The 13,760-nt window shown below is 34.1% G+C and overlaps 2 protein-coding genes across 2 annotated transcripts; both read right to left on the minus strand.

Annotated features, from left to right (window-relative positions):
• Window positions 1-8,113: 8,113 nt before the first annotated feature.
• On the minus strand, window positions 8,114-8,812 carry PCOAH_00011920 (hypothetical protein; the record flags this gene model as incomplete). Its single annotated transcript, XM_020058001.1, has 2 exons — window positions 8,114-8,407; window positions 8,771-8,812. The coding sequence occupies 2 exons, from the start codon at window positions 8,810-8,812 to the stop codon at window positions 8,114-8,116; spliced, it is 336 nt and encodes a 111-aa protein (XP_019913453.1).
• Window positions 8,813-11,377: 2,565 nt separating this feature from the next.
• On the minus strand, window positions 11,378-13,441 carry PCOAH_00011930 (KIR protein; the record flags this gene model as incomplete). The annotated part of the gene is made up of 4 exons (XM_020058002.1): window positions 11,378-11,503; window positions 11,544-11,714; window positions 11,902-12,657; window positions 12,806-13,441. The coding sequence occupies 4 exons, from the start codon at window positions 13,439-13,441 to the stop codon at window positions 11,378-11,380; spliced, it is 1,689 nt and encodes a 562-aa protein (XP_019913574.1).
• Between the last annotated feature and the right edge of the window lie 319 nt (window positions 13,442-13,760).

A 13,760-nucleotide genomic window follows, 5' to 3' on the forward strand; every position in this document is an offset into this window, starting at 1 on the left:
GTAATTCTCTCTTCTTTCATTGCACCGTTAGATGTGGGACACATACAATTGAGAGAAAAAGTGCTCATTATTTTTTCTACAGAAAATACTAACTACTTCAGCTACTTCTGAAATAGTAGAATTATGCGCTAAAATGAAATAGTTTTTCATTATTCTAAATTATTATAACACATCCACATATATTTTCTTTTTTGTATGTTGTAATAAGTTCCTTTTCTTTTAAAAAAATATATATATACACTAAAAAAAGCAAATAACGTTGAATCCCGCGAACGCAAACTATTTTATTAATGTTTACTAATAATATAAAAAGAAAAAATAATCATATAGTCTACTAATATATATAAAAAATAAAAGGAAAAAAAGAAAAGAGGAGAAAAAAAAAATGGCACTCTCTGCGAAAGTCCTAATTTTTAGTTTTATACTCTACTTCCAGTGGGGCCATATCCCAATCACTACGTAAGATAAGAACAACAACTCTTACACACATCTAAATAAAAAAAAAGAAAAAAAAAAATATATATATATATTTGACACACACACATATACATACATTCATTATGATTATGAATGAATATTTTTTTTTGCACTTCTATAATAAAAATAGAAAAAGGGAAGAAAAACTTTTTTCCCTTTTTTTTTTGCTCAGTCAAGGGGGGTGGGGGAAGGAAAGAAAACTTCCCTTCCCCCACGCCCCTTCCTCCTTTCATTTTGTATAATAATACTTACATACTCCACAAATTATGAACACACTTGTTCCTTCGCTCTATCACCTTTTTTTTTTTAGGTGCGTGCAATAAGCACAACATCATCACGGTATGGTGGAACAACCAGCCCATATGACTCATCAGATTCAAGCAGTACAAGCAGTGATGGATCAGTAGAGTCAGTAGGAGGCGCATCGGGTGTGGGAACAAGACAAAGGAATAAATTCTCAAGTAACAGTAATGGGTGTTCCCTTAAGAACTTGCCGTTAGGTGGAATGTGTAAAAAATTACATTCTACGTTTAATTCAGGACCGTCACAATGCGCAAAGAAAAAAACACAGAACGAAAAAGCAGGGTGCGCATTTAAAGCACCCTTCAGTAAGTTCACATGTTGTAAGATGAGTAATGAAGACTGGATACCCCTTGTATTAGTCCTTCCTGTTCTGTATGCATTAACTTTGTCTTGGATGTTCCCCCTTTTTTCCTACTTATCTTTCAGTTCAGCAATTCATGGATTGTCCCCAGTATGGACTCTTCCAGTCATGGCAGTACTTTCCATAATTATAGGATTAATCTACTTAGGAGTACTGTTCCGATTCTATCATTCAAAAGCGTGGATTCGTTGTATTGAAAAGAACTTAGAAAAGAAGTAACAGGAAGTCATAGGAATGAGGGATGCAATAATTGGAGCGTAGTATATTTATTCTACTTTGGTGCACAATTGTCATATTAAATCATAATTCTGCACATATTTCTTCAAAACACTATCATAATGTTCTGTTCTATAGTTATAATAAGGCTTATTCATATAATTGAAGTGTGTACACTGAAATTTTACTTTCACTAATGACATCAGTTATTTCCTCCTGAAGGAAGCATTATTTGTCAATACACTTAGCTTTTCATTTGAAATATTAATTATCCATAAATATGATGGGAAAGGGGGTGAATGTTTCTCCTTTCTTTTGGGAAAGAGAATGAAAGTGTTTCTGTGCTGTTCTATATATATGATATATATGTTTTTGAATAATGTGTGAATAATATTTCGTAATGAACTCTTTTTCCCTTTTTGTTGTCTTTTCCCCATACATTTTTCTATTATATATTTTTGGCCCAACTTTTTTCTTGCACTTTAAATAATAATTTATGTTATTGTAGGAATTAAATAAAAAAAATAATGCACATATAGTAGAAATATGTGTGAATTTTTTTCATTTTTTTAAACTTTACCTTCTTTTTTTTTTTTTTTTTAACTTGCCCCTCAAATTAAATACATTTATGTATATGTAAAGAATGATGTCTATTCATAAATTAGTGAACAACATATGTGAACGAACAAAATTTATGCATAATTGGAAAAACACATTTGTTCAATTTTTTTTTTTTTTATATATATATGTGTGGAATCTGTTATATATATGTGGAATACATACATATTATTGTAGTTCTGGACAAGGTTGGCACATCATTACATACGTTGATAAGCTACATTCTTCCGGTGATGATGACTTGGTGCAGTATTAGTCCCTCTCCTAACAGATTTAGTAATGTATGGAGCAGAAGAATATAATGTGCTAGACTCATCTGATGGATCAGCTGCGAAAGCTACAGTTGTTGAAACCTCCGTGGAGGTATCTGTTAATGTGTCGTCATCGTCAAAGTCACGCTTAACAAAACTTCTTTTTTCTCTTCTGTTTATGCTGTTCCTTCTTTTTCCTTTAAAATGGTTACCAAACCAGGAAGGTAGAAGATCATACTAAAATAAAAAAGAAAAGGAGTGAAAAGGGAAGTGGAAGTGTACAAATGTATGTGCCCATATGTACTTATATATATACATACATATATATGTATATATATACGTAGACATGTGTATATATGTAAGTACATATATATATCTGTATATAAATATATATATATATTATATATATATAGTGGTAATAATTATTACTTACTTTATATAAAAAAAAAAGAACTGTTGGTATTCCTATTGCGGCAAGTCCACCAGACATAGCGGCGACAGGAATTGTTGGATCTGCTGTGCTAGATGTAGAACCAACTAAAGCATGGTGTGCAGCCTGCACATCTGCCTCAACTTTTATTTCTAACTTCTTTTCACATTTTAAAGTTTTAAGTTTCTCACAGAGTTGTTTATATGCACTGGTGAATTCCACACAATATTGCGCATCCTTCGTTACACGATCCCCTCCTTCACAATATTGTTTTATAGCATCACATGCCTCCTCAGCGTCTCCCTCGTAGTGTGTCCATTCTTCTACACATTTGGGATTGTCCCCCTCCAAGTACTTTTCTATACTTTCATGATCGTGGTAAAATTCGTATACTTTTCTTCTATACTTGGCAATGTCGTCTTTAGCATCGTCATATGGAGTGTTACATTTATTTTCGCCGGTAATATCTCCTAGAGCATCGTCCACCTTAGGCAGGATGTCAGACCACTCATAATTATATGTGCCCACGGGGAACTCCTTTCTCACCCAGTGATAGAAAAAACGGCAAGGTGTATCATCAACATCGGTCTCAGAATTTAACTGTTTCTTCAGTTGGCACGCGGTACAATATGCGTATGCAATCGTCTTCCTCATATGTTTAATTTGTAGGTATTCACTTAACGCAGATTCTAAAGTATCATTCACTGTGTCCTCCCAGTTACTCTTTGAGATACAATTGCCACTAACAGCATCATCAAACTTCTTATAGAAATTTTTATATGAAGGTAAATTGCTCTCCTTCAGGTCCTTCAACTATATACTCAGCAAAGAAGGGAAGAAGGAGGGGGAAGGGAGAGTGGAATGTATGAATATGTATATATACGTATATATAACTATATGTGTGTATACATATAAATATGTACATATATGTTATATATATATAGGTATGTGTATATACCCCTCTCACACACATTCTTCATACACATTCCTTCCTCTCACACATACATTCCTTCCTTCCACCTATATTTCCACTTCCTAGTGTTTTTTCTGCCTATTTTTTTTTTTTCCTTACCGTTTCTGACATTGTTTATGTACACAGATGTATATTCCTTTATATATATGTATAATATAACTTCTCCTTTTAAAAGAGAAGATGTGTTGTATATATTTTCTTATATATGTGGAATGAATGAAATTTTCACTTCTTGTTTTTTCAATAATAATAATAATATATATTTCGTTTAATTCTTTCATGTAATGATAACCTACTATAACTATATACATGTATATATATTGTATACATATATATGTACAGCAGAATCATTACACATGTACATTGTATACATTCGAGCATGTATGTTATTATTATTATTATTTATTAATATTATTATATATTATTATTATTATATATTATTCACATGTGTTCGCTTCAGTTATTGCATATATATATATATATATATATATATATATATATATATATATGTAGTGCACAGTTCTCATATATAGTTCAAAAATAGAAAGAGCTCTCTTTTTTTTTGTTCATTTTCTATGCATGTGCACATTCATATGCACATTTAATCTATATTTAGTGAGGGAAGAAGAGTGCACATTTATAAAAAGAATGCAGAAGGAAAAAATACATAAAGTAGAAAGGGGACTTGTACTCTCTTACCCCAAATCACAACATAAATTATATATGCATCACACATAGAAAAATAATATTCTGCGCAAAAAAAAAAAAAAAAAAAAACTCCCCTTTTTTCCTCCCTTTTTAATATGTGGGAGGAATACATTGCATACGTTATTATAGTTTCTTTGCATGTGAGGTGTGAAGAGGAAATGAAGGAGGAAGAGGAAGGGGGGTGGACATCAAATACCTTGATAACGTATATTCCTCCTTCCTTCGTTCCTTTGCCTTTGTGGCCTCTGTTGTTATTGTTGTTCATTCATCGTCTAAGTAAGAAGATGGTGTTGTTGTTGTTGTTTGTGCGTTCATTCATCTGAGAAGAAGATGTTGTTGTGTGTTCGTTCATCTGAGAAGAAGATGTTGTTGTATGTTCGTTCATCTGAGAAGATGATGTTGTTTTTCATTCATCTACAGATGTTTATGTAGATGTTTGTTCATCTAAGAAGATGTTGTTGTTCTTCATTCATCTGAAGAAGAAGAAGATGTTGTTTGTTGTTGTTCGTTATCATCTGAACAAGATGTTCTGTTGTTGTTGTTTCTGTTTGTTCGTTACCATCTGAGAAGAAGATGTTGTTGTGTTCGTTCATGCAAGATGTTGTTCTGTTGATTCATCTGAATGAATGAACATCTACATGGATGGTGATCATTTAGGTGGATGTTCACGTAGATGTTTATCATCTAGATGTTCTTTCATCTAGATGATGATGATCTTGAGGATAATGTATATGGAATAGAATATTCGGACGAATTAGTTAATGTTGCTGTTAAATTTGTTCTTGAATATTCCGTAGAAGAGTCGTCGTCGTCATCATCAAACCCATAATATTCTCTCCTAAGGGACCTTTTTTTTCTGCCACTTCTTCCACTTCCAGAATGGTTATGCTTCTGAAAGAAGACGTGTGATTTATAAGAAAAAAAAAAAAGAAGCAGAGATGCTAGTGTGTTATTGTGGTGGTGGTAGTGTGCTTGGTGAGTTGTTAGGTGGTTGGTGGGTTGTTAGGTGGTTGGTGGGTTGTTAGATGGTTGGTGGGTTGCTAGGTGGTAGGGTGGTAGGTGGGTTGTTAGGTGGTAGGGTGGAAGGAAGGTGGTGTTAGGTGGTTGGTGGAAGGAAGGTGGTGTTAGGTGGTTGGTGGAAGGAAGGTGGTGTTAGGTGGTTGGTGGAAGGAAGGTGGTGTTAGGGGTTGTTAGGTGGTAGGGTGGTAGGTGGAAGATGGTAGGAAGTAACCTTCCTTCGAAGGAAGGAGAGTCTAAAGAAGGAAAGAGAAGGTCTAAGGAGGAGGAAGTAAGGAATGAATTCAAGGAAGGAAGGGAGCTTCTAAGGAGGAGGAAGGAAGGAGTTGGTCTAAGGAGGAGGAAGGAAGGAGTTGGTCTAAGGAGGAGGAAAGAAAGGAAAAAAGGAATGAAAAGGAAAGAAGGAACAAGAAGGAAAGAAGGAATGAAGGTATGATGGAAGAAAAGGAGTGAAGGAAGGGAGCTTCTAAGAATGAGAAAGGAAAGAAAGGATGATCTAAGGAGGGAAGGAAATAGGGTCTATGAAGGGAAGGAAAGGAGGGTTTAAGGAAGGAAGGAAAGGAAAGGAAGGGTTAGGTACTATTATTTATTTTTCGCAATTTAATATTTTAATTTTACCCTATATAAAAGCAAAAGGAGTGCAGGTAATTCTAATGCTGCTAATGTGCCGAATGCGGATGAAAGAGAAGAAGCTTTATCTGCTTGGTGTAGTGCATCGTCTAGTTTGAGTTGTGTGCATTTTTCTGTTTGATCTGCTTGCAGTTTGTCTGATTGTAGTGATTCTAAGTCTTTTTTTTTGTGCAGTACGAGTCTAACGCTTGTGCTGTACCACAATAAAACTTGTACTTGTCTTTGAAATGTTTACAATATGAATCAGGAGTAGTTTTACTACCTTCCTCTGGGCAGTTCGCACTTACAGCCTTACAGGCTGTAAGAACACCACTCCGGTGAGTTAACCACTGGTTTTCACAAATAGGGCCATTTTTTAATAAATCTTTTTCTATGGCATTAAAATTGTAGGAATAATCATGGATTGTTTTTCTATGATTGAAGGTGTCATAGTTAATACTATCCGTGAATAGAATTTTACACTCATTTGTCCAATTTGCTTCATTTATTAAATTACAAAGGAAACTTAGCGTGCTCCCGAAATGATACTGTGCAGTGCCATCATGAGGTAGTATATCCCCTAACCAGTAATATGAGAAATGGCGAAGTGTATCATCCTGCGGCTCCGATTGTTTTATCTTACATACTTCACAGTAAGCCTTTTTCATCGTCGTCGTCATATAAGAAATTTTTGGGTAATCATTTAATTTAGGGTCTAATTCACTTTTTATTTTGTCTTCCCAGCCATTATCTTTGGTACAACTACCACTAGAAGCATTCTCGAATTGTTCATAGAAATTGGTCCATGAAGGTAAATTGCTCTCATTCAGATCCTTCAACTATATATAATTGGTAAAGAAGGAAGAATGGAATATGTAGACATATATATATTTCCATATATATAAGTAGTATATGTATATATGTGAACAGCATACATATATATAGTAAATATATAAGGTATATATATTCCTATGTATTCCTCATTTCTGTACATTGTATTATATATAAAATACTATATATGCCCCCCCCCACACACTTAAAGTTAACTGCATATATTGTATATAAGGAAGCGAACCTTTAGTGGTGTGGTTGTCATTGTTTATATGTGTACATTTGCTCCTTTATATATAATGAACTTTACTTTGGAACGTGCTTCCTGTTCATTTATAAGGAATATATACATATATGCATGTGGGAACATTTTTATGCCGGTGAACATTTTTCATGCACCTTCCTTATAATGATTATAGAAAAAACAAGCACATATTAAGCTTTTATTCCTTTCTTCTTCCTTTCCTTTTTTGCACATTGTGCATTTTTTAATATTACACATTTCTTAATATTCAAAAAGGTGATAATTCATCGCATGCATGAATCACATTATTATTATGTATATATATTAAATGCAGAAATAACAGAACAATGGAAAGGGGGAGGATAACGGGACGATAATTCAAATTCCTTGCATATATACATTCCTTATTTATTATATTATATTATTGAATTGTAACTGTTCATTCCTAATATTACATTATTATTCAATCCTTCCTCAAATTATTGTTCAAAATGGAAAGGAAAGTAATTTTTCTCTGCTAGCAGAAATTTTGAGCACACGCATTATTAATTAATTTTTTTTTCCCTCCTCTTTTCTTTTTCATTTCGATGAGTACATTATATACATAAATCACTTACATGTGGAATATATGTGCATTGTACATATGTACCATTTGAGTTAATTTCTCTCTTCCATTAGGTGAAATACAGAGTATATTTCATACTTGTATATTAATGTATTCCCTTTATTTTTGTTCTTATTCTCTACTTTATTTTCTTCATTTTTTTTTTTTTTTATTATTTTTTTAATATTTCTAATTTTTCTTTCCTCTTACTTTTTTCATAAAGAATATAAAAGGAAGGGGAAAAAGAAAAAAGAAAAAAGGAAAAGAGGAAAAAAAGAAAGAAAGGAATGAAAATAAAACAAACAATGAAATAAAAGAAACAAATGAAAAAAAAAAAAAAAAAAAAAAGCAAAGTAGGAAAGAAGGAAAGGTCATTTTGCTTCTTTCCCTTTTACACACTCCATGAACTGAAGGGCCATTTATGCTTCCTAAACGAGGGTGGAAGGGAGGTGGGAAACCTTTTTTTTTCACCTAGGGATGGTAACGTATATTGGTTCTTTGCCGTCCTCTATTATTTGTTCCTCTTCGAGCAGATGGTGATTGTGGTGGTGGTGGTCTTTTATATACAGTAGAAATATCCGTCGAATCTGCTATTGTAGAAGCTACTGTTTTTGAACCTTCTGTGGAATATGTTGTTAAGGTGTCTTCTGTGTAATTGTCCTCGTCAAAGTGATGTCTAGTGGACCTCCTTTTCGTTCTGCTCCTACTGTTGGTGTTTCTGCCTCCTCCAAAGGAGCTTTTTATCCCAGAGAATAAAGAAGTGTACTGAAGAAAAAAAGGAAAAAGTTAGGGGGCAAAGGAAGGGGTATAAAAATATGTATTATGCATACATATATATATACAGCACAGCATAGTTCAATTAATGTATGTGTATGTACGCGTGGTGCTTGTGTGAGATGGTTGTGTGGTAGGTGGGTTGTTATGTGATTGGTGGTAGGTTCAAGGGAGGTTTTGTTAGGTGGTTGTTTGTAGGTGGAAGGAAAGGTTGTTAGGGTGGTGGGGTGTGTTGGAAGGAAGGTTGTTGGGGGTGGTAGGGTGGAAGGAAAGGTTGTGTGTGTATGTATTGTATGTATACATACACTTTTTTATAATATAGAACCCAGAAACAAGCAAAAAAAAAAAAAATACAGTAATGAATATACTATTATTTATACTTTTATGTGTGCACATTTGTAATTATGATTAAAATTGTAATGGCAATTATAATTGTAATGATAATTGTTACTGTAATTATAATTAAAGTAATAATTACAATTGTGTTTGTACCTTATATAAAAAAAAAAGAACTGTTGGTATTCCTATGGTAGCAAGTCCACCAGCAGCAGATACAGCAGGTACGATGCTGCTAGCAGCTGCCGTAGAAGATTCCACCTGAACTTGTGCCTTCCTTTCCGCATTGTCTATACCAGGTTCTAGAGTACATTCCAACTTTTGTAGCTGTTCCCCTAGGTGCTGCTTATAGTTCTTATTAAAGTTGGAACAATATGCTTGATTTTCACTAGTAATGTTGCTTCCATTGCACTCTGCACGTACATTCTCCCAGGCGTCGGAAGTTGCTGTAAGGTAGGTGTGATAGGTCTTATCGCACTTGGGCCCCTGTTGTTCTATTTGTTCCTTCATACCCCCATAGTTAAAGTAATATTCATATGCTAGTTTTCTATTATTGAAAGTGGCATGGTCAATATTGTCGTATATAATTGTACACTTACCCTGCTCATAGGCCCTGGCATGCCATTTCCCGTAGATTCTGTCCATAAACTCCCAGAATGTGGTCTTATCCTTAATTCTCCACAGTTTATCTCCTATCCAATAATAGAAAAAATAGCAGGGTACATTATCCTTCCCCTGATTCAATATTCTCATCCTCTCCACAATACATGGTGCTCGTGCAATTTGCTTAGTAACCTGTTCATTTTCTATTTTTCCCCTCAATAAATCTTCTACACCGTCAACTTCCATCCAATCGTCATCACCATCGTCTGGCTCGAATTGACTATAGTATAATAGATACGAAGGTAACTTCCTTAAATGCTCCTCCTACAAATAGTTAAATGGGTAAAATGGTAAAAAAAATTGTTAAAATGTGTACACACATCCTATGGTACACATATACATCATATGGTACGTGTACCATACTGTACATATACATATATACACATATAATGTATGTATATATTTTCATGTTAAAGGAGTACATTTAACCCCTAATATTATTCCTGTCGATGTTGATGTCATTGTTTGTTGTGGTTTCTCATTGTTTGTTATTGTTTGTTATGGTTTATGGACGTGTTGTTCCCCTTTTCTTCTTCTGCCCACAATCTACTTTTTTAAGAAGGAAATGGGGTGTTGTTCACAAAATGGAATGTTGATATATATATACAGAGTATGAATGCACATATATATGTGACATCATTTTTTTGTGCTTGTTTTTCTATGAATGTGAATGTGTGAATACGAAACATTTTAACTCCTTCTTTTCGCTTAATAAGTATATATTATTCAATCTTTTTTTTTACATAATAATAACATACCCTATATGCACATTTTTAACAAAATCGTGCCGTATATAATTGAAGTATAAAAATATGAGCGCAGGAGCAAAAAGTAGCAGAATAAGGAAGAGGAGGAGAGTATGCAATCCAAAATTTTCTTCTTCGTTGTGGTGGTGTTACTTCTCTTCCTTTTTCATTCGTGTACATTCCTCTCATTAATTTACCCTATTATATTTTTTTTTTGGGGGGGCATTTTGTAGTGGACTCCCCTCTTCTTTTTTTTTTTTTTTTTTTTGGAATATTATATGGAATTGTTCACCTTTACCCCCTCTCCTTTTCCAAATTATTATGTGCATGTGAGCATAAGTTTTTCCAGATGAAAATTCCAATATGTATTAATAATTTATGTTCCATTGTTATGTGGAAAGTGGTGGTTATTAAAAAAATATTTGTTAACGTGCACACATATAGATGTATTGTATACAGTTCATGTATACACAGAGTACTTTTCTTCATTCAGTTGTATATATTTGCTTAATATGTAATAAATGAAGAGCATATATATATTTATAAAATTAATGATAGGAGGAAATAATATGGTGCAAGAAATTACATTAATTGTAAATGTAAAAAGGAAGTGTACGCATCTGTATAATAGTAACATTTTTGTGATGCACCCTTCCTTCTCCTGTTTATAATTGCTCACGAATAATAATAATTTTTTATTCCCTCCCCTTCTTTCCAGTGTACAAATTACATTTTCTACATATATGAATGTTACCTTTATTATTTTTTTTTCTCTTTTTTCCTTGAAATATAAAAACACTTTTTCAAAGGAGGTAAACACTTTCCTTTTTTTTCTCTTCTTTCGCACCCCCTTCGTTGAAAGTACTCTTCCCTTTTATGCAGAGAGTTATTCAAAAACACACACAAATGGAAGAAGGTAGTAAGAAGTAAAAAAGTAAGGAAATATGAGGAAAAGCGAAAAAAGAGAAAAAAAAAAAAAAAAGGAACAAACGAAAAAAAAAAAATAAGGCGAAATAGTGCAAAATAGGAAAGAAAAAATTATATCCTTTCATTCCCATACACACTCTATGAATTCTGTGTGTGAACTGTGTTAACTCTGTGTGCGGTGATCATTTATTTATTGTTCCTTCCGTGGGGAGCACCATGTGCATTTAATGATGTGTGTTCTATACAGTTAATGATGTGATGTTTTACATGACATGATAACGTATGTTGTTTATTTTTTGTCGTTGTCTAAGTTGCTGTTGTTTTTGTTGTCTTTGTTGGCTATTATGACTTTGTCGTTTGGGTGGTGATGGTCGTCTTGGTGATCTACCACCATTATAGATGGTAGATACTCCATCTGTTGCTGTGGACAAAGCTGATATTGTGGTGGAAGCTACTGTGGAGACGTCGGTAGAATCATACGTTGAATCGTCTAATGTCGAGCGGTCGTCCTCTGATAAGGACGTGTTTAATTTGTGGTGGATAATAGATCTTGCCTTCCTTCTGTTGCTGCTTCCTCCTCCTCCTCCAAAGAGGGTGTTACTTATCCCATTGAATAAAGAAGTGTACTACGAAGAAGAAAAAGGGAAGGTGAAAGGAAGGGGTGAAAATATGTATAATATATATATATTATATATACATATATATGTGTGTATATATATATATATATATATGTAGACATATATATTTATATATGTATGCTATATATGTATACACTATGATAATCTACTATGCCCTAAAATTATAATTGTATACCTTATATAATAACAAAGCAGCCGCGGGTAGGCTTATCGAGGTTAGTGTGCCCAATATAGCAGCGGTAATATTTGTACATTCTGATGTATATTTTAAAGAACATTTTAAATGTAATAATTCTTCATAAGTACGTTCATCAGTCATGCTCTTAAAATCTGTACACCATCCATTCTTATTTTCCCCTTTACATTCTGCATTCATATCCTTATAAGCTGAGACAACTCTTCCCAGATAACTGGCATACTCTGTAGTGCACTTAGGGTCGGGAGCCTGGGGATCATCTACGCATTTTTTTATAGTAGTATAATCATGATAATAGTCGAATATTGTTTTCATTTTGGTGAAAATGTCCAAGTTGATGTTGTCATTCCCATCATATAAAATATTGCATGGGTGATTAATTCCTCCTCCTTTCAATTTCCCCAATTCGTCGTAGACGCTTTTCATAGCAGTAGAAAATTGGTCCTTCTTGTTAGAAGTAAAAAAGAGCGTATGCCCTATCCAGTAGTATAGGAATTTACAGCGATCCTCCTCCTTAGGCACAATGTCCGCTTTCATTGTAGGTGCATAGCAATAAGCTTGCACAACTCGATCCTCATACTCCATGGACATCACGTACTTCTTTACTATGGTCTTAAGCTCTTTACTCACTTCTCCTGCATCAGTTCCACCTGCACCATTACACTTATCATTGGCCTGATTGAGTTCACAATATACTTTTTCCGAGGGTAGCTTTTCCTCCTCTTGGCAATCATCCTATAAAGTGTAAAGAAAAGGGGGGGAGGTCACTTATATATGTCCTTACCTGCTCGACGTGCTAAAGATGAAGGAATTCATAGAGAATACGTAATTATTTACTCCGAATGAAGGAAATAACCTGCAATGCTGCTGCCCTCGCCCGTACTGTGGACAATACTTCAGGTCTTTGGAGCTGCACCTTCCCATACATTGCCTCGTACAGTTTCTGAGGAGTTTTTTCCTTATACTCCTCCGAAACTCCTTCACAGTCATCAGTTTTCGTCTGTGCGGTACATAAACCTTCTACAGTTGCATATTTATCGGCAATTTCATACAAATACTTCTTATACCTATCAAAACTAACCGTAGATGAATCTTCCTGCTCCTCCTGCTCTTCCCGTATATTCTCAGGCTGCAAGGGATCCATTCCCAGGTCCTTCATTTTGGCGAATAATTTTATTCCACTTTTACTCTGTTCTATTGTACACTCCAGCTTACCGAAGTACTCTTTTAATGCTCCCGTTACTCCATTCATAGTTGTTCTAAATTTACTCTTGTCCTTGATTTTTTCATATATCATGCTCCCCAGTAGGTAATATGGGAGATCGCAAAGTTCGCGCTCATCAAGTTCTGAACCCTGCATTTCGGACACACAACAGGCGGCCCGTGAAATATCATCCATGAAATTATCATCATCCTGATGTGTCTGTGGTAACTTCTCCCTCAGCTGAGACCTATAACTTTCAAATGCTCTCCGCGGCCTACCGCAACAAAGTCCCTTATCCTTACATTCTTGTCCCATATTTCCTGAAATTAATAATTAATCCAAAATTGATTCTTATAAATTTAATTCGATGAATGCACATATGTGCATTCCTACTTTTACTCTTGCGTAGATAGAATATTATGAATAAAATATATTTGTATCCTCCCTGAGTAAAAAGGAGCCATTTATTGGTTTCTTTTATTATTGTTATTTTTCTATATGTGTGATGTATAATGTGTATAATGTATAGTAAAGTTCATGGATGACTTCATTATTGAAGTGTGTACATCATTGTTTTGAGCTATTATATTATTATTCGCACCTTCCCTTATTTATTGTGTTACAGGGGATCATA

Source organism: Plasmodium coatneyi, chromosome 5 (assembly GCF_001680005.1).
Source record: "Plasmodium coatneyi strain Hackeri chromosome 5, complete sequence".
Taxonomy (NCBI): domain Eukaryota; phylum Apicomplexa; class Aconoidasida; order Haemosporida; family Plasmodiidae; genus Plasmodium; species Plasmodium coatneyi.